The sequence below is a fragment of the Orcinus orca genome, chromosome 6 (genome assembly GCF_937001465.1).
Source record: "Orcinus orca chromosome 6, mOrcOrc1.1, whole genome shotgun sequence".
Classification (NCBI taxonomy): Eukaryota; Metazoa; Chordata; class Mammalia; order Artiodactyla; family Delphinidae; genus Orcinus; species Orcinus orca.
The window spans coordinates 115,151,750-115,179,656 of NC_064564.1; the positions used below are offsets into that span (position 1 = coordinate 115,151,750).

Sequence of the window (27,907 nt, forward strand, 5' to 3'; positions counted from 1 at the left end):
AAACAATAACTGGGATGATGAGTACAAGAGAGTTTTGGTGAAAAGTCAATACATAATACAACTTGAGATTTTTATTACTCCACAAAGGCAGCCTTGCCAATAATAAAAATGGCAACTCGACTCCTTCCTTCCCTTCATGTTAACCTAATGGTTTACAATAGTCAATATGGCAGCCAGACCGTGAGTTCCCATTGGCCGCTCCTCTGAGGCCCCGCCCTTCCCCGCCCCTAAGAGCGAAGGACGGGAATTGCGGAGGCGGATATTGCGAGTCCAAGTCGGGCTGCGCCTGCGCAGGTTATTAGCGTTAAGATGGCGATGGAGATGAGGCTACCCGTCGCTCGCAAGCCTCTTAGCGAGACCCTGGGCCGTGAGACGAAAAAACACCTGGTAGTGCCGGGGGACACGATCACCACGGACACAGGCTTCATGCGGTACGTGGGGACGTGGGGGACTCTGGGCCACAAGGGGCGGCTACATTGCTCTCCACGTGAAACCCGGGCCTGTGCTCTCTTGCATCTAAGTTCCCGTGGTACCCGGGACACATTTGCTGAGCATCTCGGTCGCCTAGGTTTCTAGGCTTCGGACTTCTTACTCCCTGCATCTTGTGTGTCCTTGTCTGCATTTGCCCCAGTCTCCCGAAACCTTCCTCTCTTGACCTTTGGTGGCCGCGACTCGTGGGTCCTCTGCCTGAGGCCCAGATCCTGAGCCTTCCTCGTTGAGGACTTGGAAAACTGGGGTGGGTTAGGAGCTGAGGCCTCTTAACAGTTTTCGGCGGGGAGACGGTGGGCGTTTTTGACTTGGGTCCCTTATCCCTCAGCGTCGTCTCCTAGCCAGGGGTTACGGTTTTGGAACGAGTCATTGTTTGGGCTTAGGGCGTACAAATACATTGTTATATGCACTCAAATACCCGCCTTTGAAACTGAGGGCAGTACCGTGTGTGGTCGTTAAGAGGGCAGGCTCTTGAGTTGGACAGCTGGAGTTCGAGTCCTGCTGCCATCACAATACTATTGGCTGTACTGTCTCTCCGAGGTCAGTTTCCTCATCCGTAAACTAGTGATAATAACATTAACTATTCGATAAGGTTGTGAGGATTAAATTAGGTAATGATTACGAAAAGAAGCAAAACTCACCGTTCTGTCACCATCATAGAGAAATACTAGTGGTTATCTCAGCCTTTTTTGGGGGAGAGGGGGTACACTCGTACATACAGGAGAGGTACAGCATTTATACTGTTGCCCTTTAATCTCTTAGTTTGGGGTTGTTGGATCCCAGGAAATCTTTTTTTTTTTTTTTTTTTTTTTTTGCGGTACGCGGGCCTCTCACTGTTGCGGCCTCTCCCGTTGCGGAGCACAGGCTCTGTACGCGCAGGCTCAGCGGCCATGGCTCACGGGCCCAGCCGCTCCGCGGCATGTGGGATCTTCCCGGACCGGGGCACGAACCCGTGTCCCCTGCATCGCCAGGCAGACTCTCAACCGCTGCGCCACCAGGGAAGCCCCCAGGAAATCTTAAGATTCAGTCCTTTACTCATGTATTGAGTATGTGTGTGCTTGGGGTACAACAGTGAACAAAGTGGAAATCAGTGTCCTGGTGAAGTTTATTTTCTCTTTGGGAGAGACAGATAACAATAAGCACAACAAGCAAATACGTTATTCAGAATGTTTGGCGATAAATGCAATAGAAAAAATTAAAAGCCAAGCAGGGTGAGTGGAGCGTAGTTGGGATATGGTAGTGGTGGCAGCAGCAGGGTGGGTGACTATTATAAATGGGATAGTCGAGGAAGGCCTGGTGGAGAAAGTGACATTTGAATAGACTTGAGCAGAATGAGGGAGATGTCCATGTAGCTGTCTAAAGAAGGAGTGTTTTAGGAAGAGATGGCAACCAGGGCAAAAGCCTGCCTTTAAGGCAGGAGGAGTCTGTTAGGTTTGAGGAACACATTGGTCTTGATGCGAGAGGTCACCTCAAGTGTTACCCTGGTATTCTTTGTATCTTCCTGTTGCAACAGGGGCCATGGGACCTATATGGGGGAAGAGAAGCTCATTGCATCTGTGGCTGGCTCTGTGGAGAGAGTAAACAAGTTGGTCTGCGTGAAAGCTTTGAAAACCAGGTGAGAACAAAAGGTGTGTATTCTCTTGTGGCATCCGAGTTGCACAGCCAGGTCTTTTCTGCCACGACATACCCTCCATCCCCATCCCGGCCGGCTGTATCATTCTGTAGGTCTGGGATTTTGGGAACATGGCTATAGGAAGGATATAGATGACTACAGGTAAGTGTGGGCTTCAGAAGTTTCCCTATGTTTCCTGACCTCTCCAAACTTTGGTTCCCTCCTCTGCAAAATGAGACCTAGCATGACTTACCTTGTAGGATTTTCATTGGAATTCATTGAAACAGTGCATGTAAAGTACTTACACAGAGCCTCCTACCTAGAAGGGCTCAATGAAGGTTAGCCCCAGAATGTAAGCCAGTGGGGTAGGAGCAGACGCAGGCAGAGAGGTGAGGTGGGCAGTCTGTTTGCCTTGTAGCCACAGTAAACATTTTCGACTTCCACTTTGTGTAATCTAGGAAGCCACCGGAGGAGGTGGAGCAGAGGAGGGACATGATCTGACTTCTGTTTTAATAAAATCACTCTGGCTGCTGTGGGTGGCCGGGGAGGTGGGGGGATAGGGACAGGGTTAGGGAGACAAATTAATGTACTGTTTTGAGTATGTTTTGTGTTCTGAGTGTTTTTTTAATCATGAAAATTTGTTGGACTTTATATTCTTTGGCATTTTGTATATATAGGACCATGTCTGTGAGAAGAGATATTCTTCCTTTCCAATTTGGATGCCTTTTATTTTCTGACTATATTGTAAAGTTAGAGGTAGTAGGATCTGCTGCTGGACTTGTCCTGGAGCATGAGAGAGACAGAGAGCGAGAGATTGAGAGAGATCAAGGGTTCCTCCAAGGATTGTGGCTTGAGCAACTGGAGGGGTGGAGTTGCCATTTCCTGAGCTCGTGACAACAGGGAGAGTTTCAGTTTGCTATGGGGGAGTGAGGGGGGCTGCTGGAAAGCTTTGTTGTAGGTGTGTTACTTTTGCAAATTCCTATTAGTCACGTAATGGAGGTGCTGGGTAGCCAGCAGTTGACTAGACTCTGGAATTGAGGGGAGTGGTATACTCATCAGTGGTATTTAAAGCCATTAGGCTGGATGAGCTCACCAAGTGAGTATGGGCTGAAAAGAGAAGAGGTCCAGGGACTGCGCCTTCGACATGGGACACGTCATCATTAGAATCGGGATGAGGAACTAGCAGAGGGGCCTGAGATAGGCAGCCAGTGGGTGGGGGTACAGTGAGCAGGCTGGTTTGGGCGGCGTCCTGTCTCATTTTCCTTTCTCCTCCTCTGGCTGACGCAGAACCCATCTGTGTTCCAGAGCCCACCAGAAAAGATTCCATGCTTATCATTTTCTTTTTATTTATTGTTTTAAGTTTTTGGCCACACCCCACGGCACGTGGGGTCTTAGTTCCCCGACCAGGGATTGAACCCGCACCTCCTGCATCGGAAGGCAGAGTCTTAACCACTGGACCGCAGGGAAGTCCCTCATTTTCATGTAATTAACAAAATAGGGGTTTCAGGCTTGATGAACTATTTGCAATAAATGGTTTAAGAATAGTTAGTTAATGGAGACTTTATACATACAGGATGTTTGAAGTTATCAGTTCCTGAGAATAAGTCCAAACAGCATAACTATGTGAATTGACTAAATGTGGTGCCTCGTCAAGGCCTTCACCCCTGTCTAACTGAAATCTCAGATGGTAACTTGGTCTTGTAATGAAGCCTTTTCACTGATGGAGGGCCTTCTGTTTCATCTTTCAGGTACAATGGTGAAGTGGGAGACATTGTAGTGGGGAGAATCACAGAGGTAAAGTCTATCTGATTGGTTTTTACAAAGTAAAAGCAGGCGGGTGATCTAATGAATGGCATAGTCATTCTACATGCATTTATGCGAACTAGGCATTCGTTGTGTTTGGCTCTCCTGTGACCTTTGATGTAAACAGTTCATTACGTTTGGAATTATTGGTCATTTACGGTGTGAGCTCTGGCCCCTGGCGTACATGTCCAGGTGTGGGCTTTCTTTGTTTGTAGGTTCAACAGAAGAGGTGGAAGGTGGAGACCAACTCCAGGCTGGATTCAGTCTTGCTTCTCTCATCCATGAACCTTCCCGGAGGAGAGCTGGTAAGGGTCTGCGGCTGGGACTGTATAGTTTGCTGGCGAGAGCTCTGGGGTCCTTTGCTCCACCAGAGAACTTTGCTTTACCCTGAGGTTGCCACCTTTACTCCTGTTTGTCTGCTGTGAAGTTTGCTGCCTTGATGTACACATAGGCTTTTCACTTGGCCCAGGCCTCCCAACTTAGGCAGCAACCGGTATATGGTAAGATCTGGAATGTCCATGGGGAGCGATCCCAAAAGAGAGTTGAGAGAAGCTCTCAGTTGCTTGGTGCTAATAATTTTCCTTCTCTGGGTGTATCAGCTTTGCTCAGTGAAAGTGTTCCTTGAAAAGTTGTGTTTAGATTAGCTTTCCATGAATTGAGTGGCATTTGATTATTCCAGACAACCACAGGACCTGAGCTGCCTCCTTTTATAAAATGCAGTGGTTCCGCTTTACCTTCAGGCCAGCATCTATCTATAGAGAGGCTCACTGTGCTAGGCTGTCTGGAGAATGCCAAGATCCAGGAGGCACGACTGAGTTCCTGAAAGAGCTTAGACTAGCAGGGGATATGAGATAACTGGTCTGAATACCCGGCAGTCCAAGAATAGACAGGCGTGTGATTGTACAAAAGGAGTGATTAAGTTCCTGGGGAGAAGCTCATAGGAAAGATGAGTGTTGGAGTTGATCCTTGAAGGATGGGTAGAATTTTAATGATGAGTTCAGGGAATCTGAGATAAAGGGAAATGTGTGAGCAAAGATACAGTCACGCTGGAGGCAGTCTGGTTCTGCTGGAGCGTGGAGGGCCGCCACAGAAGGTAAGCGCGGAAAAGGCCTGGTCTAGATTGGGAGGATTTTGAATATCACGTAAGGAGTTTGAATATCATTCAGAGGAAGGAGAAGAGGAGCCGTGGGAAGGTCTGTAAGACGGAAAGTAGTGGTTGTCACTTTGTCTTCCTTCAGTGGTACAGGTTACCTACTCTGGTGTGTGAACATTGTGGCTGCCTTCAGAGATCTCGGGAGGAAGTGAAAGAGAAGAGACAGATGGAGAGAGATCTTCCTTTAGGATCTGACTTCCATAACGTGGCCATCTCTTTGTGTATTTCAGAGGAGAAGATCTGCAGAGGATGAGCTGGCAATGAGAGGTTTCTTGCAGGAAGGGGACCTTATCAGTGTATCCTGTACCTTGCATTCCAGCATCTTTATGTTGTGGAGCTGGTAATTGGGGCTTAAACTGTAGGTCTCCCACACGAGAAACATGGAATCCTGGCAGGGATCTGAGTCCTTGACTGAGTGTGAAGGGCTCTGCTACAGCCTTTCTCTGTCTCCTTAACCCAGCTGACCCTCCAGCTCTTGTTCAGACCTGCTGCTGCTCAGTCATGTCTTTGGGTCTTGTAACTTACAGTGGCCCATGCTTTAAGCTAGCTCAAATTTTCTTAGCGACGTTAACTTTTTTTTTTTTTTTTAATGAAACTATAAGAAAGATATGGTTTGGTAAAACTTTCGTTTCAGTTGCTTACACAAACATAACGTACATGTACTCTGAGTAAAATATGCTTCTTGCTGTGGGTTGTATAAAGAAAAGTTTGAAAGCCACTGATCTATATTTTTGTTTATTTATTTGAACTTTTGAATTTTATTTTTTTTATACAGCAGGTTCTTATTAGTCATCCATTTTATACACATCAGTGTATACATGTCAATCCCAATCGCCCAATTCATCACACACACCCCTCACTGCCCCCCCCACTTTCCCCCCTTGGTGTCCATATGTTTGTTCTCTACATCCATGTCTCAATTTCTGCCCTGTAAGCCGGTTCATCTGTACCATTTTTCTAGGTTCTACATATATGCGTTAATATATTTGTTTTTCTCTTTCTGACTTACTTCACTCTGTATGACAGTCTCTAGATCCATCCACGTCTCTACAAGTGACCCAATTTCGTTCCTTTTTATAGCTGAGTAATGTTCCATTGTATAGATGTACCACATCTTCTTTATCCATTCACCTGTCGATGGACACTTAGGTTGCTTCCATGTCCTGGCTATTGTAAATAGTGCTGCAGTGAACATTGGGGTGCGCATGTCTTTTTGAATTATGTTTTTCTTTGGGTATATGCCCAGTAGTGGGATTGCTGGGTCATATGGTAATTCTATTTTTAGTTTTTTAAGGAACCTCCATACTGTTCTCTATAGTGGCTGTATCAATTTACATTCCCACCAACAGTGCAAGAGGGTTCCCTTTTCTGCACACCCTCTCCAGCATTTGTTGTTTGTAGATTTTCTGATGATGCCCATTCTAACTGGTGTGAGGTGATACCTCATTGTAGTTTTGATTTGCATTTCTCTAATAATTAGTGATGTTGAGCAGCTTTTCATGTGCTTCTTGGCCATCTCTATGTCTTCTTTGGAGATATGTCTATTGAGGTCTCTTCTGCCCACTTTTGGATTTGGTTGTTTGTTTTTTTAATACTGGGCTGCATGAGCTGTTTATATATTTTGCAGATTAATCCTTTGTCCATTGATTCGTTTGCAGATATTTTCTCCCATTCTGACGGTTGTCTTTTCGTCTTGTTTGTAGTTTCCTTTACTGTGCAAAAGCTTTTAAGTTTCATTAGGTCCCATTTGTTTATTTTTGTTTTTATTTCCATTACTCTAGGAGGTGGATCAAAAAAGATCTTGCTGTGATTATGTCAAAGAGTGTTCTTCCTATGTTTTCCTCTAAAGAGTTTTATAGCGCCTGGTCTTACATTTAGGTCTTAATTCATTTTGAGTTTATTTTTGTGTATGGTGTTAGGGAGTGTTCTAATTTCATTCTTTTACATGTAGCTGTCCAGTTTTCCCAGCACCACTTATTGAAGAGACTGTCTTTTCTCCATTGTATATCCTTGCCTCCTTTGTCATAGATTAGTTGACCATAGGTGCGTGGGTTTATCTCTGGGCTTTCTATCCTGTTCCATTGATCTATATTTCTGTTTTTGTGCCAGTACCATATTGTCTTGATTACTGTAGCTTTGTAGTATAGTCTGAAGTCAGGGAGTCTGATTCCTCCAGCTCCGTTTTTTTTCCCTCAAGACCGCTTTGGCTATTTGGGGTCTTTTGTGTCTCCATACAAATTTTAAGACTTTTTGTGCTAATTCTGTAAAAAATGCCATTGGTAATTTGATAGGGATTGCATTGAATCTGTAGATTGCTTTGGGTAGTATAGTCATTTTCACAATATTGATTTTTCCAATCCAAGAACATGGTATATCTCTCTATCTGTTTGTATATCTTTAATCTCTTTTATCAGTATCTTATACTTTTCTGCATACAGATCTTTTGTCTCCCTAGGTAGGTTTATTCCTAGGTATTTTATTCTTTTTGTTGCAATGGTAAATGGGAGTGTTTCCTTAATTTCTCTCGCAGATTTTTCATCATTAGTGTATAGGAATGCAAGAGATTTCTGTGCATTAATTTTGTATCCTGCAACTTTACCAAATTCATTGATTAGCTCTAGTAGTTTTCTGGTGGCATCTTTAGGATTCTCTATGTATAGTATCATGTCATCCGCAAACAGTGACAGTTTTACTTCTTCTTTTCCAATTTGTATTCCTTTAATTTCTTTTTCTTCTCTGATTGTCGTGGCTGGGACTTCCAAAATTATGTTGAATAATAGTGGTGAGAGTGGACATCCTTGTCTTGTTCCTGATCTTAGAGGAAATGCTTTCAGTTTTCCACCATTGAGAATGATGTTTGCTGTGGGTTTGTTGTATACGGCCTTTATTATATTGTGGTAGGTTCCCTCTATGCCCACTTTCTGGAGAGTTTTTAATCATAAATGGGTGTTGAATTTTGTCGAAAGCTTTTTCTGCATCTATTGAGATGGTCATATGGTTTTTCTTCAATTTGTTAATATGGTGTATCACATTGATTGATTCGTGTATATTGAAGAATCCTTGCATCCCTGGGATAAATCCCACTTGATCGTGGTGTATGATCCTTTTAATGTGTTGTTCGATTCTGTTTGCTAGTATTTTGTTGAGGATTTTTGCATCTATATTCAAGAGTGATATTGGTCTGTAATTTTCTTTTTTTGTAGTATCTTTGTCTGGTTTTGCTATCAGGGTGATGGTGGCCTCATAAAATGAGTTTGGGAGTGTTCCTTCCTCTGCAATTTTTTGGAAGAGTTTGAGAAGGATGGGTGTAAGCTCTTCTGTAAATGTTTGATAGGATTCACCTGTGAAGCCATCTGGTCCTGGATTTTTGTTTATTGAAAGATTTTTAATCACAGTTTCAATTTCATTACTTGTGATTGATCTGTTCATATTTTCTATTTCTTCCTGGTTCAGTCTTGGAAGGCTATACCTTTCTAAGAAATTGTCCATTTCTTCCAGGATGTCCATTTTACTGGCATAGAGTTAGTTGCTTGTAGTAGTCTCTTAGGATGCTTTGTATTTCTGCGGTGTCTGTTGTAACTTCTCCTTTTTCATTTCTAATTTTATTGATTTGAGTCCTCTCCCTCTTTTTCTTGATGAGTCTGGCTAATGGTTTACCAATTTTGTTTATCTTCTCAAAGAACCAGCTTTTAGTTTTATTGATCTTTGCTATTGTTTTCTTTGTTTCTATTTCATTTATTTCTGCTCTGATCTTTATGATTTCTTTCCTTCTGCTAACTTTGGGTTTTGTTTGTTCTTCTTTCTCTAGATTCTTTAGGTGTAAGGTTAGATTGTTTATTTGAGATTTTGCTTGTTTCTTGAGGTAGGATTGTATTGCTGTAAACTTCCCTCTTAGAACTGCTTTTGCTGCATCCCATAGGTTTTGGATTGTCGTGTTTTCATTGTCATTTGTCTCTAGGTAGTTTTTGATTTCCTCTTTGATTTCTTCAGTGATCTCTTGGTTATTTAGTAACGTATTGTTTAGCCTCCATGTGTTTGTGTTTTTTACGTTTTTTCCCCTGTAATTGATTTCTAATCTCATAGCGTTGTGGTCGGAAAAGATGCTTGATACGATGTCAATTTTCTTAAATTTACTGAGGCTTGATTTGTGACCCAAGATGTGATCTATCCTGGAGAATGTTCCGTGCGCACTTGAGAAGAAAGTGTAATCTGCTGTTTATGGATGGAATGTCCTATAAATATCAATTAAATCTATCTGGTCTATTGTGTCATTTAAATCTTATGTTTCCTTATTAATTTTCTGTCTGGATGATCTGTCCATTGGTGTAAGTGAGGTGTTAAAGTCCCCCAGTATTATTGTACTACTGTCAGTTTCCTCTTTTATTGCTGTTAGTACTTGCCTTATGTATTGAGGTGCTCTTATGTTGGGTGCATAAATATTTACAATTGTTATATCTTCTTCTTGGATTGATCCCTTGATCATTATGTAGTGTCCTTCCTTGTCTCTTGTAACATTCTTTATTTTAAAGTCTATTTTATCTGATATGAGTATTGCTACTCCAGGTTTCTTTTGATTTCCAGTTGCATGGAATATCTTTTTCCATCCCCTCACTTTCAGTCTGTATGTGTCCCTAGGTCTGAAGTGGGTCTCTTGTAGACAGCATATATATGGGTCTTGTTTTTGTATCCATTCAGCAAGCCTGTGTCTTTTGGTTGGAGCATTTAATCCATTCACGTTTAAGGTAATTATCGATATGTATGTTCCTATGACCATTTTCTTAATTGTTTTTGTAGGTCCTTTTCTTCTCTTGTGCTTCCCACTTAGAGAAGTTCCTTTAGCATTTGTTGTAGAGCTGGTTTGGTGGTGCTGAATTCTCTTAGCTTTGATTTCTCCATCAAATCTGAGTGAAATCCTTGCTGGGTAGAGTAATCTTGGTTATAGGTTCTTCCCTTTCACCACTTTAACTATGTCATGTCATTCCCTCTGGCTTGTAGAGTTTCTGCTGAGAAATCAGCTGTTAACCTTATGGGAGTTCCCTTGTATGTTATTTGTCATTTTTCCCTTGCTGCTTTCAAGAATTTTTCTTTGTCTTTAATTTTTGCCAATTTGATTACTGTGTGTCTTGGCGTGTTTCTCTTTGGGTTTATCCTGCCTGGGACTCTCTGTGCTTCCTGGACTTGGGTGGCTATTTCCTTTCCCATGTTAGGGAAGTTTTCGACTATAATCTTCTCAAATATTTTCTCGGGTCCTTTCTCTCTCTCTTCTCCTTCTGGGACCCCTATAATGCAAATGTTGGTGTGTTTAATGTTGTCCCAGAGGTCTCTTAGGCTGTCTTCATTTCTTTTCATTCTTTTTTCTTTATTCTGTTCCGCAGCAGTGAATTCCACCACTCTATCTTCCAGGTCACTTATCTGTTCTTCTGCCTCAGTTATTCTGCTATTGATTCCTTCTAGTGTATTTTTCATTTCACTTATGTATAGTTCATCTCTGTTTGTTCTTTAATTCTTCTAGGTCTTTGTTAAACATTTCTTACATCTTCTCGATCTTTGCCTCCATTCTTTTTCCAAGGTCCTGGATCATCTTCACTATCATTATTCTGAATTCTTTTTCTGGAAGGTTGCCTATCTCCACTGCATTTAATTGTTTTTCTGGGGTTTTATCTCGTTCCTTAATCTGGTACATTGCCCTCTGCCCTTTCATCTTGTCTGTCTTTCTGTGAGTGTGGTTTTTGTTCCACAGGCTGCAGGATTGTAGTTCTTCTTGCTTCTGCTGTCTGCCCTCTGGTGGATGAGGCTATCTCGATCTGCTAGTGTTGGAGGGTCTCCTGCAGAGGCGGGGGGTGGCTGTGTCTCACCGTGAGGACGAGGACACTGGCAGCAGAAGTCCTGGGAAGTACTCCTTGGTGTGAGCCCTCCCAGAGCCCGCCATTAACCCCACCCGCGATGTTAACTTTTATCTGAGGGAGTAGAAAAGGTGGTGTTCATGTCAGAGTATTCATGACAGCCAAGGGGGAGAGGTTAGGTCACAGCAGTGTGACCTCTGGGTCCGTCTGCGACTTTGGGCGGGACTCTTGGCCATTAGAGGAAAGGATGGAGGGGGGAACCAGGGACGCAGGTGACGTGCAAGTGTTTGTTCCTTCATCACCCGGCCAGGCTGAGGTCCAGGCAGTGTTCTCCGATGGAGCTGTCTCTCTGCACACGAGGAGTCTCAAATACGGGAAAGTAAGTTGGGCTCTGGCTCTTCTCATTTGCTGACTGAGACTTCAGATCCATTTCCCAATCCCCAGTGCTCTCTGGAATGCTGACCTAAAGCCCTCCAGAAGTCAAGCCTTAACAGGCTGGCATCCCACACACTGATTCACACAGTGAGGGCCGGTAGCATCATCAAGGATGACAACTCTAACCCTTTTTCTGCGGAGACTGTTCTGGCAGAAGAGCCCCTATGACCCTGGGCCCTGGGCCCTGTGGCCCTGCTGTCTCTGCTCTCTCCCAAGGGGCGTGGCAGCTTCGCATTGCATTTGTGCTGAGAACAAAGGGAGGTCATGGACTGATGAAGTAGGATGGCCTCAGCCCTTAGACATGTGTCCAGTCAATAAAATGGATATTATTGTTGGGAAAGATGGGCTTGTCTCTTGAGCCTCTAAATGAAATCGTACCGCTTTTCTACTATAAGGTGACAGCGTGGAGGCTCTTTGTTTTCTTAATGATAGCATACTTCCCAAACCAAATTATGATTAATCTCTTGCCTTTCTCTGGGTGAACGTTCTCATTTTCTGGGTGGAACAAAAACCTCTTTCCTCAGTGGAGTGGCTACAGCCAATCATGCTCACGTCCCTGAAGCAGGAGAGGACACAGCTGCACTGCACGTGCGGACCTTCGTGGGCCCGGGTCCTGTAATAGACGCCCCCTCAGCGGGATGTGGGGCTTGAGCTGACCTGCCGGGACCAGGGATGGATTTGCACCCAGCCCTGGGCCAGTCACCTTGTCCAGTGGCGTATCTCGTGGGCAGGATGGGTGGTTGAGGTAAAGGTGGAACAGAATAGTGCTCCTTGACCCACAGGAGGCTCGAGCCCACGTCCTCATTGGCTCCAGCTTCTAACAGCTGTGGCACCAGCCCTGGATTAGAATGTGAAGACGACTGCAAAGGAAGATAAATGGTAGAGAAGAGAAGAGATGGAAAGTTACCTTCTGTTGGGATATGTAAACAACTAATGCATCCGGAAGTGTTCTGTGTATTTACTATGTATGTGCATGTAGGGGCAGTTATCAACAGCAAGGACCCTGATTCCAGTCCAACTAGGACACATCCTGTACTCTGCTTTTAAGTTGCCTCACTGATGATCCTACAGTGACTTAATTTACGATATACTTTTTTAGCTAGGTCAGGGCGTTTTGGTTCAGGTCTCCCCCTCCCTGGTGAAACGGCAGAAGACTCACTTCCATGACTTGCCATGCGGTGCCTCAGTGATTCTGGGCAACAACGGCTTCGTCTGGATCTACCCAACACCTGACCACAAAGAAGAGGATGCAGGGGGCTTCATTGCAAACCTGGAGGTGAGTAAACGCCATTGTCACTGTTGGGATGGAGCGGCACTTAGTCGGTGCTGTGCCTCTGTGGCAGGTGGGGACGCTCTCTATCTGCCGCATTGCTATAGTTTGAGTTGGTTTGAATTTCCATCGAAACATTGTGTCGCCCTCTCTTGTTCTGAAGAGATGAAATCAGCGCCTGGTTTGATCTTTCTCGGCAGAGATGGCAAAGTTGCAGGGTAGTAGCCTAAGAGCCACTGAAGAAGCCGTCCTTTTTAATCTCTCTTGGAGCTAGCAGTTGGATTGGTTTGGAGTCCCAGAGTGATGCTGCCTCAGTTATAAATGATTCCCGGGATTTGCTGTAACCATTTGCTTCTTTTGGTCCTGATTCTATTTCCCTCCCCTTCCCCTTGGCATTCCCTGGTAGCCTGTCTCCCTTGCTGATCGAGAGGTGATCTCCCGGCTTCGGAACTGCATCGTCTCGCTGGCAACTCAGAGAATGATGCTGTATGATACCAGTATCCTGTATTGCTATGAAGCATCCCTTCCACATCAGGTACTCTCCCCGGGGCTTCCCTTTTCCTTGTTGATCTGTGAGCAGCCTTAAGTGTCATCTGCTCCATGTTTCCTCAGACAGCAAGCATGTCTCCCACATACCTTAACCATGTCCATCGGTGTGAACTGATCTGGTGGACAGCCTTGTTGAGTGTCTGGAGAGCTTTCGCGAGATGCTAGTAATATTCTCAATGTCTAATGTCAGTGTAAGGATTTGTGGGCGTTTGGAGGTGCCAGGTGAGGCTAATTTACAACAGCAACCCCCTGGACTTCATCTTGCCCATCCCAAGTTTTAGCTTTCTTTCTAGTGACTGCCAGAGTAACATCTTTGTTCTTGTCAGCTATATCTCATAGAACCTTGCTGATTTATTAAGCTGGTTCTAGCAGATCATATCTTGCAAATACTTAGCCTCTGATACACGAAAGGAAAACAGAAGGTTCATGTTAATCATGCTTGGTTTCTGCATTTGGATTGGCTTGATGGTGTGCTTAGAACAAGTACCTTTTTTCCTTTCTTTTTCAGATCAAAGACATCTTAAAGCCAGAAATAATGGAGGAAATTGTGATGGAAACACGCCAGAGGCTTTTAGAACAGGAGGGATAAGGAGAGGCACCTGAAGGACAGGACTGTGTGTACCTGACCGGAGCAGTCCTTGAAAGTGAACAGTTTGCTTGGTGGTCCCCACGTGCAGCTCAGTGAAGACCTGGGGAGCTCATCACTTTACCTGCAAGGGGCTGCCTCCACCCTGAAGACCTGCTTTCTCCTGTTTTAAGGCAAAGCCTGGGGGAAGGTGAACAGCACTGCCGGCCCTTTGGGTTGCCCACAGAGTTTTGGGGTAGTTTCAGGCCTTAAAAGCACTCAGTGTTCCAGCCGAGTGGACTCCTATCCTGGAATAACACAAGGAATCTTTTGTCCTGTGCTTACCATCAACCATCACCAGGCACAATGCCCCTTGAAATTGCCTGTATAGAAAACATGGCCTCCCTGACCCCCAAATGGTCTGCTTTGGCCTCCATTCCCACCTCTCCTACAGTGCGAGTACAGCACTGAAGAATATAGTTGGTAAAGTTAACCCAAGAATCAAATGGAAGAATAAAGCAACCAAGCAGCCTTTTGCTTGGTTGGAATCTTATTTCCCATTGCATGTTCCTCCTAGTGATAGATGCGAGTATATTCCCGCCAGGCTGCCTTAATTTGTCCTGCCTTCAAGGATGATTTGTAAGAAGTTGAATTATGGATAAAAGAGAATGAATGTTTTGGGTGCTCTGATAAACATGAAAACAAAGTAAGAAAAATGGAGATGGGAAAAGAAAAGGTGTTTTTCCTCCTACAGTTGAAGGAGTAACGCATTAACTTTTCAATAATTCAGGGTTAAAAGGTAAAAACAAGATGTTTTAGTTCTCAGTGGGAAGGGCTAGAATGTCTATGCATTGTTTTTCGGATGACTATCTAAAAATGATACCCTGATTTGGGTTTTGGGGAAACATTCTTTTAAAGTCAGTATATGAGAGTGCTGTTTGGTGAACTTTTTATATATTTATAAATGTGGCATCACTGTTTCTGTTCTCGTGTTCTGTGTAATACTTGGGAAGTGAGTACAGTTGAAGGAAGGCTTGGGAGATAGGAATTCTTCTGACAGAGACCTAACTACTCGAGTCACCTAGTAAAATTTAAACCTAGGACAGTTTCAGGAGTAAGGTGGAGCATTTGACAGTTTTGAAATATAGCTCAGCTCTTTCTTGTTAAATTGTATGTCTTTTCTTTATAACATTATTCAGACAAATTTTATCTCTCTTTTTTTTTTTTTCCTATCCCAAGTGTATCACCTGTTTTGAGGAGTTTGCAGACAACTGAATACTGTATAGGCTATGTTGCAACTTTGGATTTGCTCCCTTGTTGTTTCTGAAACACATTCCAGGTTGTGTGCCCCTTAAGAGAAGGCAATGGGGAAGGATGGGAGCCTGCATCCCTGGTTTGGGTTGGTTTTGACCAGGACATATGGAGGTTCGTTGAAAGTTTATCTTTCTCACTTGGTCTCCCAAGCTGCCAGCCCCTGCTGTTCATTCAGTATATTCTGAATAGTGATTACCTACTAAGTGGAAATATATAAAGGTCTGAAAGCACCTTTTGGTGATTATCCACTTTCTGTAGCCCACTAGAGGGTGCCCTTGTTAAGTGTAATTCCAGTAGGTGTTTTTTTTTTTAAAAAAAAAGCTGAAGTTTTTACACGGGTACTGAATCCCTGTAGCAACTTGTGGGTTGCTTTGCATTATAAACTTGAGGACAAAATTAGACTGAACTGAATCACTTTTAATAGAATATGTGAGCTTAAAGGGATTTATTCAAATTTGGCAACATTTATTTACTTCTGACTGTCAGGCATTTGCTGGGCTCAGGATTCTAGTTTTAAGTCCTTGAGCGTATCATTCTACAGTGTTATACCGTGCATCTGTGGAAGGAAATATTGCAGTCTGGGCTTGGAGTTCACCTAAAACTAGTGCCGTTGGCTTCTACCCAGACTTTAAGAAGCATAGTCTCAATCTTTGTGGGAAACAAGATGCCATTTGATCTTCATGATAACCTTGTAAAGTTTGATATGACCCCCATTTATAAATGAAAGCCATTCACAGAATTAAAGTGACTTCATTAAAGCTCATTAGCAACTATGAATCTGTAGGTTTAAGCTCTAGAGAGGCGTCATAAAGCAGCCCTTTAGAGAATGGGTTGGACTGATTGTGAAAGGTTATGGGGTCCAGAAATATTATTTCCAGCATTGAGACCAATACTTTGGATTTTACTCATTTTACTTATTGCCTGTCCGTCCCATGTCTGCTCTGGGAGGACAAGGATGAATCCGTTTGTGTCCCCCGCTCAATTTTATCCCAGCACCCAGGACAGTGGTACACAGGGGCTCCACAATGCTTGTGAATGAATTATTAGTTTAAGAAGTGTGGGTTAGTAAGAGTTCTGATTTGATTGCTCAATTTTAAGCTAAACTAGAGAGAAGAATGAAGATGTGTAGGAAATGATTAAAGCATTAATAGGAATAAAAAGCCAAATTCAAAGAGAAAGATTAGGGTGATGACCAGTATAAGAATGGGTGAGTTAAAGGGCTTCCCTGGTGGCGCAGTGGTTGAGGGTCCGCCTGCTGATGCAGGGGACGCAGGTTCGTGCCCCGGTCCAGGAAGATCCCACATGTCGCGGAGCGGCTGGGCCCATGAGCCGTGGCCGCTGAGCTTGCGCGTCCGGGGCCTGTGCTCCGCAACGGGAGAGGCCGCAACGGTGAGAGGCCCGCGTACCGCAAAAAAAAAAAGAAAAGGAAAAAAAAAAAGGGGTGAGTTAAAGGGAACAAAGTTGTTGAAGTCTGAAGAGTGTTCTGCAAGCCAGGACCAAGTCTGGCAGCCAGACTAGTGATAGAGCAAAGCTAACCCAATTAACATGTAAATATAAATTCCACTTCTAAATTTGGGTACACATTTTCATATGCTTCACATTCAGTACCTCCAAGTGACTATTTTTTCTTCAAGCCAATATCTATAAGATTAGCACCATTTCCCAATCCAGCAAAAGTATTTCTAAAATACACAACTCGGTAACTGAATGTACACCACCTGTAATGCAACTGGTTTCCCTCTACTGTCAGTAGCAACTTCTAAAAAGTCAACTGTCTGGGGCTTCCCTGGTGGCACAGTGGTTGAGAGTCCGCCTGCCGATGCCGGGGACGCGGGTTCGTGCCCCGGTCTGGGAAGATCCCACATGCCGCGGAGCTGCTGGGCCCGTGAGCCATGGCCGCTGAGCCTGCGCGTCCAGAGCCTGTGCTCCGCAACGGGAGAGGCCACAGCGGTGAGAGGCACGCGTACCACAAAAAAAAAAAAAAAAATCAACTGTCTGACGTTAAGTCAACAGTTACTTGATACTGAATGGTACAGTGGAAAAATAGTGCCTTTGTCACACATCACTAGGCCAGTGACCTAGTCACGTCTCACTCGGTTTCCCCATCTGTATATGGGGGTTAGCAATCCATGCCTCACTGGGCTAGAGTGAGGATTAAATGAGAATACAGTTTATGAAAAGCATAACAGAATAGTATAGACTAGGTGCTGTGATGAGTGGATCCTCTTAGAAATGGGTATATCCGGGGAAGGTAGGTGCACTGCTCTGGGGAGACATGGAGTGAAGAACTGGGGCCAAGGGTGCATTTTAGTTGCATAAAATGGGTTATGGCAGGTGTGGGTTTGGTGTGTCCGGGTCATCGGCTAGCTCTGTAGGCCTACTCAACAATCTCGGCTAACATGTTTTCATGTAAATATGTGCACACCTCTGAAATTAGATTGTTTAATCTTTCCCCCGCCCCCAGAAGTTAACATACCTCACGGTATGAGTTTGAGATTAATCTCAAAGGTTCCTTCTCACCCAGACATCTAAGATTGTGTTTGGTTTTGCCTCCGAAAGGTTCTTAAATGCTGTTTCTTTAATGGGTGAGCTTCCTGATACTCCAAAGAAAGAATTCGTTAGCAGAATGTCGGACGCTTTCCAGTTGTCTATTTTTCGCTAGTTCTAATATTTATGCTTCTTGGAGTAAAGGTGGAAGCTGGGGGTTGGGGGGGGGGCGGTGAAGTCACCAAATACCTCAGTTTCCAGGAGCGAGCTAAATTTTCTCTCCTAAAGAGGCTCAAGGAAGTAATCCAACTCCAGTTCTGGGGAAATCCAATCCGCAGATTTCCCCTTGCTTTGGTTCCTCGCCGGTCTTAACTACCCGCTCAGGGGAGCCATCGGCCAGCCCTACGCGCGGCCGGATAGAGTCCACCGGCTCCCAGGAGGGCGGACCGAAGCTCAGGAGCAGGGAGTAGAAGGCAAGTCCCCGGCGAGCGCTGACAGGGGCTGGCGCCGCAGGACCACAACTCCCAGCACGCTCTGCGGGCTACGCCAAAAGTGGTTGGCTGGGGGCTCTAGCCGTACTGTCCCTACCGGCCAATGGGATGCAGGAGAGTGATCTGACCCGGATTTTCGGAGACCAATGGCAGTACAGGGGAGGCGGGAGCTTCCTTACCACTCACCTTGCGCTCGGAAAAACCACATTTAACAGGTCGTGCGGGGCTGGGCTCCGGCGGGCAGGGAGACTAGAGCCAAAAGGTGCGGCGTCGTCCCAGAAAGCGGCGCCGGGAGGGTTCCGGTCACCTCGCGGCGCGCACCGGACGTCACCGGGGGCGGGGCCAGAGGCGGGGCCTGGCCTCGTTGTGAGCGGCTCGTAATCCATCATGGCGGCCGCGGGGGTCGGTGACCGTCCCTCAACAGCGCTGGAGCCGGAGCCGGTTCCCGGGTCCTGCGGCTGAGGAGCCCTTCCGTTGTCCACGGCCCCTACCTGCGGGGGGAGGTCGGGTCCTGCGACGGAGCCCGGGGGATGTGACTGCCTGGCGGCGGTGGCCGAAGCAACGTCCGGGGCCGGGGGAGGGGGTGTTTCGGGCAGAGACCCCCAGGCTCGGAGAAGCTGAGGCGGCCGGGCCTCCTCTCCCCCTCTGCCCGCGACCCGCCTTCGGGGCCGCGAGAGTCCTTCGTCCCTTACAGCCCCGCCCGGGCTCTGGGACCCTCGGGGTGGTTTCTTTCCCCAGACCTGGGACACCCCGTTTCCTGAGGCGTGGAGGAGCGTCGCCCCCGGAGTAAGCCACCCGTGCCTCGCCCCGGCAGCCTCTCTCTTGACCCCGAGCCGCTCCTTGCTCCGACTCCCGGCCCCAGGTTTGGCCTCGGAGCCCCCCATTCAAATCCCATCCCTGCTGTCAAGGGGCCTCCCCTTCCCCCCAGGTTGCTCCCGTGAGCCTCTAATGCCCTGACTTCTTCCAATGTCACCTACGGCCCCCTTAGTCTCAGCCCAGCCAAAAACTTTAATGCAAAGGAAAAGCTTGGACTGGTTTCACAGGCCTTTTAAAAAGCGGACTTAAAAGTTGCTGGCAATGCATTCCTTCTCGTCTGAGTGGAGGGCCAGCTCTCGCTGAAGTCGGGGTGACCCGTGTCCTTTTCCGGAGAGCAGGGCAGAGAAGCAGGAGCGGCAGCTAGGGCAGCAGGAAGTTTGTCGGAAGATGAAGACACCAAGATAGGGGTTGGGTGACTTCCCCAGGAAAAGTTCTGGAGGAGCATTCAAACACGATCCACGTTTCCCTGGTGTGTGGAAATCGACATGACTTTAGCCTTACTGACCCTTGTACAGCATACCCTGTGAATATTTCTGTTTAGGTTTTTCTGCTTGAAAGGGAAGAAACTTACTCAGCCAGTAAAAGACACTTAAAATCAAGAAACTTTGGGATCACATCGCAATTACATTACTTCGAATTGATAAACTGCGATTATAATCTGAACTCCTCTGTTCACACATGTCAACCTAAAATCTTCGCTTCCTTTCACTATGGAAGATTTCTTGTGATTGACCTCAATTACTGACTTGTGGAGATGCGGTGAATGTGAAATCCCACATATAGATCGTTTTCCTTCTAAGCTCCCTGATCATTCTGAAAGATCTTGAACCCTCTTCTGGAAAGGGGTGCCTATCGTTACTTTATGGGGCAGCAGCCTGGAAAAGTTCTTGGGGACCAGAGGAGGCCAAGTTTGCCTGCCCTGCACTTTATCAAAGGAGCAGGCAAGAAAGAATCATCGAGGCATGGGGGTCCACACTGCAATGTTTTTGTGGAACATGGTGAGTGCTTTTCAAGCTTTCTGGTCCTGTTTTCAGCTTCGGGAATGCCTAAGGAACCTTTGAACCACAGCACTTGTGTCAGTTCTTTCCAGTTTTACTTAAAACTTCTGTTTCTGTAGTTATCTCTTAGTTTCTGGTGGAACTTTCTTTGTATAAGAAAAAGTTACTTGGTGACACTGGATGGCTTTATTCAAAATCTCTTGAGTTGCTTATTTCTTGCCTGATTCCCCTTCTAACTCACTGTTGACCTTGGACAAGCCATTTTACTATTCCACCTTCCTGAGGAGGTTGGGTTTAAGTGGTTTCTCAGGACCCATAGTCCAGGATTCTGCTCTGATCTAACGCACGGGGTCTTCCTTCCCCTGCAGTGCGTGGATTTTACTACTTTATCTCCAGGGAGCTTTTCCCATATCCTCGAAGGGGTTTGTGCTCCCCTCAAAGTTAAAAACCACAGGTCCTAGTTGACACGAATATTCTTGACCTTTTCAATCATAAGTAGAACTTGAAAATACTCACTTTGGAGCTATGTGGGAACAGTCGAGGCGGCGGAGGCAGCATTCCTTGTGAGTTGAGGATCCCCAGCTTCTAGTTATTTCACCTTACACCAGGAGTATTCCTTTGCCATGGATGGAGCCTTTCCCTCCTCCTCTCTCCCTGTTTCATATGACATTTGGGACAAGAAAGGTTGTCTTTGACATTTTTATGAACGTCACTGGCATTTGAGTGCTGACAGTACATATTATACTGGTCACGTCCAGTAATTTTGCGTGAAGTTTTAAAGCTAAGGGTCAGCTTAGACTGATGTCTGGGACAGGGGACAGCCATGCACCAATTAATTAGGGTCCTGTTTGTACTGTCACAGCCTGACACTTTTCAGACTGTGTACTTTATATTAAAATATCAACTGAGCCCACCCACCCTATAAGCAAACGTAGGACGTGTGCAAGTAGCATATACTTTGAAATTCAATCACAAATACCCTTAACAGTGGGTGACTACAACGAACCAAGTTCTCTGTTCAGTGAACTTGCATTTGACAGTTGAGGTTGATTTTCTTAACGGAAATCGTCATCTAAATAACTTGAGTACTTGGATTTTACTTTGCCTTGAAACAGTTATATTTTAGCCTTGGTTTTAGACAGGCAAACATAGTAATGTGTTACGGCGCTTCCCAAGTTCAGGATTTATAAAGTGAATTGTTTACATTTTTAAATAGTGATGATCATGCAGCCTTAGTGAAAATTGGTACAGAGTTTTTGGAGAGCTTTGGCTAACCTTATCAGAATTTAAAATGTACATACCAGTGACCCAGTAATCTCACTTCTAGGAAACTATCCTGGTATAGAACGCTGTAGTGCCTTACATGTGCCTTAAACCCCTCCGGGGGGTCCAGAGGTTAAAACTTTTCGTATTAACACAATACTAAGACAAGACGTTATTTGCACTCTTTGCTCTATTGGTGCAAAAGTAATGCAGGCTCCTAAGCATGAATCAAGGCTGTGGCGACTAACTATAGTAGCCGTTGTATTCTTCATGCCGTGCGCTCATAGTAAAAAAAAAAAATTTTTTTTTTTTGGTTTTCACTTAAGAATGTTCCTGGTGAAGCAGCAAAAATGATTAATTTTACTAACTCTTGACTCTTGTGTTTATATCTTGTTAATCTTCTGTGGATGAACGGGGAAGTAATTTTGTGTGCCGGTTGTCTCTAGGAAGAGTGCTTGGGCAGTGGTTAGTTGCGAGCTGAACTTGCCGCTTTTTTCATGGACTACCATTTTTACCAACAAACTATGGTTATTCAGACTAAAAAATGTATAACAGAGTCTTTCAAGGAAGACAACTGGTAGTGTCTCTTGTCAATGATAAAATTTTTGCTTGCTTTCCAGCGAAAATTAGGATTTTGGAAAACTTGTATCTGCTACTGTGATGTAGAGATTGGTGGTAATATTTACAAACGTGCTATTTTGATATCTTATAATGGAATGTATTATTTGGAAAATCTGCATAATTCAGTGAACTGATATTTTCTAAATGATCAACACATGATGTTATAAAATCAGGCACAGGTACAAAAGATTCATTCAAGGTGCAAGATGGACCATTGGATTTTAATGTAACAGAATACAAAAATTAATTGATAGAGTTTTAGATTCTACTCAAAACTAATCTTTAAGAAACTACCACTTAGCGAGTTTGGTGTAGCTTCAAAGAACAATACCTACAATTATTTATAAACAGGGGAAAACAGGTTATTTTCCAGTGATAATAAACTGTTTATTTTTAGGTGAACAAATGAATAAATGATTTAACTTGTTCAGTTTAAATTTATACTGTGGTAGATATTGATGAGATAACCTATATAAACAAAAGCACTTTGGGGTCCTATATAATTTTCAAGAGAGTAAAGTGGTCACGAGATAAAAAAAGTTTTAGAACTGCTGCTACAGAAAGTCTGTCAAGAAGCCATATAAGGGTGTGCGCAAAAAAAGAACAAAAAAGCCCGGAAAGTCATATAAGGATGTTTATTGCCAGCATACTGTAAAGTACCACCACTGAAAGATGTCCGCGTAATGGTAAGTGGAAAAAAGCGATTTGGGGATCAGTCTGCATGGTATGGCCCTATTTTTGTAAAACAAACATTAACTATTTATTTGTACATGCACAGAAAAAAGTGTGGAAGGATTTAGACTGACATAGTTGTTAATCTCTAGGGAATTGGGATTTAGGTGGAAGAGCAGAAAACTTTCACTTTTTACTTTGCATTTGTGATATTCCAGACCTTTTACAGCAAATTTGTTTTATTTTGTCATACCCAAATTATGAGGGTTTAAAAACCAAATCGATGGGAGCCCAACCAAATAATCACTTCTTTGTAGCACCTTTTAATGAAAGAAGTTGCCTAGGTCATGTTTTACTGAAGACAAACCAATTTCTTTGGACTTCGGGTATACTTTTTCTAGGGGAACAAATGGTTCTTGATCTCTCACAGGCTGACCTTTCTAGAGTTGGTTAACATCCATATAGATTGGATTAAAAAACTTGCAGCCATAACATACAACGTTGAACCAGACATGAATCTGGAAGCCAAGAATAACGTTGCGTGGTAGTGGTGAATCTGAAAGGAGTGGGCAGATGGCAGCTTTTTGCTGGGATCTTTCAGGGTCAAAGGGCTGGTCATATGTACAGGGGAAAAAAAAGGAAACCATGATATTATTTCAGGGACCATATGTTCCTTCCAAATTTCGGTGTCTTGACTAAGAAAATTCACTTTTATGAAAGCTAGTAAAGCAGGCCTGAAAGCATTCACTAGTAAATCTGTTCACCTTAGTGTGTCCTTCTTTCTTCAGCAAATATTTATTGAGCTCACACTATGTTCCAGGTAGTGTTTTAGTCATTGGTGATACATTAGTGAATAAAAACACTTCCCTGCCCTCCTTAAACTTACATCCTAGTGGGTGGAGACAGACCATAAATAAGCTAAATAAGTAAAATATAGAGTATATTAGGTGGTGGTAGGTGCTGAGGAGAAGAATAACATAGGAAAGGGGGCAGGGAATATTGGAGGGGGGTGATTTTCATTAGGGTGGCTAGAGAGGCCCCACTGAGAAGGTGGCGTTTGAATAAAGACCTGAGGAGGGAGGTGAGGGATTAAGCCATGGAAATAATGGCCTTCAGGCAGAGGGGAGTCAGGGCGCACAGGGCCCTAGGCAGAGCTTGCATAGCAGGCTCACGGAGAAGCCTAGAGTAGCTGGAGCAGAGAGGGCAGAAGGAGCGGTGTAGGGGATGAGATGGGCGGTGGGGGCAGGCGGCTGCAGAAGAATGTGGCCTTGTCCATCTCAAGAATTTTGACTTTTACTCATGTGGTGTTGGGAGAATTTTGAGGGAGGAGTAACAGGGCCTGATTTACGCTTTAATAAAATCTTTCTGGCTGCTGCGTTCTGAAGGAAAGCAAAGGAGGAAGGAGGGATTCCACTTGGCTGTTGATGGCAGTACCCTAGAGGACAAGGGTGAAGGCTTGGCGCAGGGTGTGGCAGTGGTGGAGGGGTCAGATTCTGGGAATATCTGAAGGCACGGCAGACTAGGTTTTCTCTTATGTTCGATATGAGACGTGGGGTGTGAGGGAAGTCGAGGGTTTTTGGACTGAGTAACTGGAAAAATGGCGTTGCCCTTTACTGAAATGTAAACTAGAGGCGCGGGGTTTGGGGAAATGGGTTGGGGGATGAAGACCTGGAGCTGAAGTGCCTGTTACGCATCCAGGTGGATGTGACAGATACACAGTTGAGTCTACAAGTCTGAATTCAGGGAAGCAATCCAGGTTGGTGAGAGAACCTGGGAGTCACCAGGTTCTAGATGGTATTTAAAGCTAGGAGAATGGATGACGTCCCCAAGGGAAATCTCCATGTATGTGTCTTTCATATAAGTAAGGTGCTATTCAGTAGTTTATGATATTAAGACTTTACATTTTTATATAGGATTAGTTTGAATCTTTTTTTTTTTTTTTTTTTGCGGGGGGGGGGCGACATTCAAATTTTGGGTGGGAATGATTTTTAAATCCTATATCTCTGTGGATTTTTTTCCCCCTAAATCAGAAAGTTTCAGAGTTAAAAAAAAATTGCACACAATTTTTCCTATTTTTCTTGGTAGTGAATATTTTCAATATAAAACCATTTCAATTTTTAAAGTTTTGTAATTCTTTTCTAGTTAATGCTTTAAAAAATTGAAGCTTTTTTTTTCTCTATAAATTATTTCTGGATTTTCTAATTTTAACTTAGTACATCTATGTCCTTCAAGGTATTACTTAGTTAATTTGTTTATATCAGATGTTTTGCTATGACCTTAACTGAAAAATGATTTTAAGAAATTGTTTACTCTCGATTTAAAACTACTCTTTTCAAATAAAAGTTTATTCAAGGTAATCGAATAGGAACTTGATAGATCAACACTGTAATTCTCATCACTGTTAAATTATACTAAGCATTCAAACACATCAGGAGGTGGGAGAACATACAGCTATTGAGTCTTATAGGTATTAAAGTTCAATCAGATCCTTAAAAAGAGGTTGTTTGGAAAGATTATATCCCTGTATTTATTAGGTATTGGGTTGTGGTACATGAACTAAGAAAATGCAAAATTTTATGTTTGTACATTTTTTTTAAGGCATCCTGTTATTTTCCATAGTCTAATACATTTTGTATGGCTTTCTTGTTTTTCATGAAATCTTATTGCCACTTTAAGAAATATGCTTATAATATAGAAGAATACAGAAATTTCAGTCATGGGATAAGTAATGGAGGATGATCAAAGATGGTTTAACGAAAAGAGTTTTTACCTTATTTAAATGAAACATCCTGTTAAAGAAAATAATAGAAATTGGAGAAAACAAGAAATCATTTTGTATTGGTTAAGATCTGTGCTTCAGATCTCCATGTGATAACCACTGGTGTGTTGTGAAGTGTGTTGCAAAGAGATACACTTTATGAGTGGGAGGAAAAGGATGAGTTAACATGATTGAGTTAGGAATTATACCCATAGGAGTATGTCAGGCATATTATCTGGGTCTACGGGGTAAAAAGATTAAAATTGCTACTTAGATGATGAGTATCAGTAAAAAGAAGCACTCCCTTAAGGTCTTCTGTGTGCGTATTCTGCAGTTCCCTGACTCCTTGTCTTTTTGGTGGTTGCGCCCCTGACATCACTCTTCTGTGGGTTCAAAACCCACCTACCTTTCAAAACTCTGCTTGGGTCCCACCTCCTTCTTGAACACAAATTTTGATGTGTTGTTTTTGGAGTGTTTATTTCCCAGATACTTGGGAGAGTCTAGATAGCTTACTGATTTCTAACTTAATTCCATGTGGTCAGAGAACACCCTCTGTAAAATTTCAGTTTTTTGACATTTACTGAGATTAATTTTATGGCCCAGCCTATGACCTGTCTTACTGAATGTTCCATTTGTACTTGAAACAAATATGTGTTCTGCAGTTGTTGGTTGTAATTTTCTATAAATGTGAATTAGATCAAGTTGGTTGACAGTGCTGTTTAAAATCTTCTACAGCCTTAGTTATTTTTTGTATACTTTTTTATCTGTACTTTTGCTAAGTTTCTTTTTGGTCTCTTTTGTTACTGAGCAGGGGTGTTAAAAATCACAGCTGTGATGATATATTTTGGGTTTTCTTTGCTTTTAATTCTATCTTAAAATTTTTTTAGCTTTTAAAGTGTTTGTTAGAAAACAAAGATGGCAGGGGTGGGGGAAGGAGGGGGGCTAAGCAATTAACTAAAGAAGCTAGAAAAACAAAGTAATCCCATAGTACACAGAAGGAAGAGAATGGTAAAAATAAAAACAGAAATTAAGGGACTTCCCTGGTGGTACAGTGGTTAAGAATCTGCCTGTCAACACAGGGGACACAGGTTCAAGCCCTGGTCTGGGAAGATCCCACATGCCATGGAGCAACTAAACCCATGCGCCACAACTACTGAGCCCACATGCCACAGCTACTGAAGCCCGCGCACCTAGAGCCCGTGCTTCGCAACAAGAGAGGCCACCACAATGAGAAGCCCCTGCACCACAATGAAGAGTAGCCCCCACTCGCCACAACTAGAGAAAGCACATGTGCAGCAATGAAGACCTGACACAGCCCAAAAAAAACAGAAATTAAGAAATGGAAATGATAAAAATACCAAAAGCTGACTTTGAAAGAAATTTGTAAATTAGGCGAACGTCTAGCAAGATTGATGAAGAAAAAGAAAAGGCATACACGAGCAATATTGAGAATGAAAATATAACTATAAGTATTCTGTTAGTTTTTGTTTCATGTATTTTGAAGCTCTGTTACGTAACCAAAACTTAGTTTTCTTTTTCTGCTTTTCAGTTGGGATACTTTCTGTTGATCTGTGTTCAAGTTCACTAACTCTTCTGCAGTTTCCAGTCTTAAGTTTCTTTAAAATTTTCATTTCAGATATTGTCATTTTAAATTGTGAAATTTTCATTTGGTTCTTTTTTATAGTTTGCATTTTTCTATTGAGATTCACCATCTTTTCACTCATTAGGTCCATCTTTTCCTCCAAATCTTGAAGGTATTTATGATAAAGATCTGTCTGTTAATTTAAATATCCGGGTCATCTTGGGGTCTATTTTTATTGATTGCTTTTTCCTTACATTATGAATCACATTTCCCTGCTTCTTTGCATGTTTAATAATTTTTTATTATATGTCAGACATGTGGATGTTACATTGTAGGGATTTTTGGATCTTGTCTTACGTTAGAGAGGTTTTCGTTTTGTTCTGACAGGAAGTTAAGTTACTGACATACTCTTTTGACCCTGAAGTTTGGTTTGTGTTTTGTTAGATTGAGTCTATTTTGGACTTATCCTTAGTCCAGAAGCATGGCCCTTACTCTAGGGGGCATTCTTTTTTTTTTTTTTTTTTTTTTTTGGCTGCATTGGGTGTTCATTGCTGTGCGCAGGCTTCCTCTAGTTGTGGCGAGCGGGGGCTACACTTCGTTGTGGTGCATGGGCTTCAGTAGTTGTGGCTCATGGGCTCTAGAGTGCAGGCTCAGTAGTTGTGGCGCACGGGCTTAGTTGCTCTGTGGCATGTGGGATCTTCCTGGACCAGGGATCAAACCCATGTCCCCTGCAGTGGCAGGCGGATTCTTAACCACTGCCCCACCAGGGAAGTCCTAAAATTCTTTTAAATTAAAAATTTTCTTTCAGATTTTCTTTGATACTTAGTACTTGGTTCCTTGATGGTAGAGACCAAGTTCATACATCTTCATGGGTCAAGCACTATATTTTTTACAGGCTAGATGCTCAGTAAATATGGAATTGAATCTAGTTAAGTGATTTTCTCAATGCCCCCTCTGTATCATGAACTGTGTCAGTCTGGGGTAGGACAGCAGACTACCCCAGAACAAGGGGACAAGATAGCTAGCCAACAAAAGACTCTGTGTCTAGTTTACAATCCTGAGGACCACCATTGGCCATCTGCTTGGGAAAGTGGTTATTGCCTTTGAATCAACAGTGTGGGATAGGTCCAATAAACAGGCTGAAGTAAAGGGGTACTTGTTCAATTTGATCTTGGTGGTTAAGTGG

General features: G+C 43.5%; 2 protein-coding genes across 3 annotated transcripts in view; both read left to right on the plus strand.

Annotated features, from left to right (window-relative positions):
* The first annotated feature begins 279 nt into the window (after nt 1–279).
* On the plus strand, nt 280–14,699 carry EXOSC2 (exosome component 2). Its single transcript, XM_004269090.4, has 9 exons — nt 280–431; nt 2,003–2,104; nt 3,850–3,895; nt 4,120–4,209; nt 5,288–5,353; nt 11,211–11,279; nt 12,435–12,611; nt 13,012–13,140; nt 13,663–14,699. The coding sequence occupies exons 1-9, from the start codon at nt 310–312 to the stop codon at nt 13,741–13,743; spliced, it is 882 nt and encodes a 293-aa protein (XP_004269138.1). The 5' UTR covers nt 280–309; the 3' UTR covers nt 13,744–14,699.
* Nucleotides 14,700–18,224: 3,525 nt separating this feature from the next.
* ABL1 (ABL proto-oncogene 1, non-receptor tyrosine kinase) overlaps nt 18,225–27,907 on the plus strand; it is a 134,753-nt gene continuing 125,070 nt past the window's right edge. For both annotated transcript variants that reach the window (XM_004269088.3, XM_033426944.2), the window contains exon 1: nt 18,225–19,825. In XM_004269088.3, coding sequence (XP_004269136.1) covers nt 19,690–19,825 — 136 coding nt within the window. In that variant the 5' untranslated portion in view covers nt 18,225–19,689. The remainder of the gene's footprint in view (nt 19,826–27,907) is intronic.

Excerpts from the sequence above, each read along its gene's own strand:
- EXOSC2 (XM_004269090.4), top strand. The coding sequence starts at position 310 with ATGGCGATGGAGATGAGGCTACCCGTCGCTCGCAAGCCTCTTAGCGAG. Across the intron at positions 3,896-4,119 it reads TAGTGGGGAGAATCACAGAG|GTTCAACAGAAGAGGTGGAA; the intron begins GTAAAGTCTATC and ends CTTTGTTTGTAG. Across the intron at positions 13,141-13,662 it reads AAGCATCCCTTCCACATCAG|ATCAAAGACATCTTAAAGCC; the intron begins GTACTCTCCCCG and ends TTTCTTTTTCAG.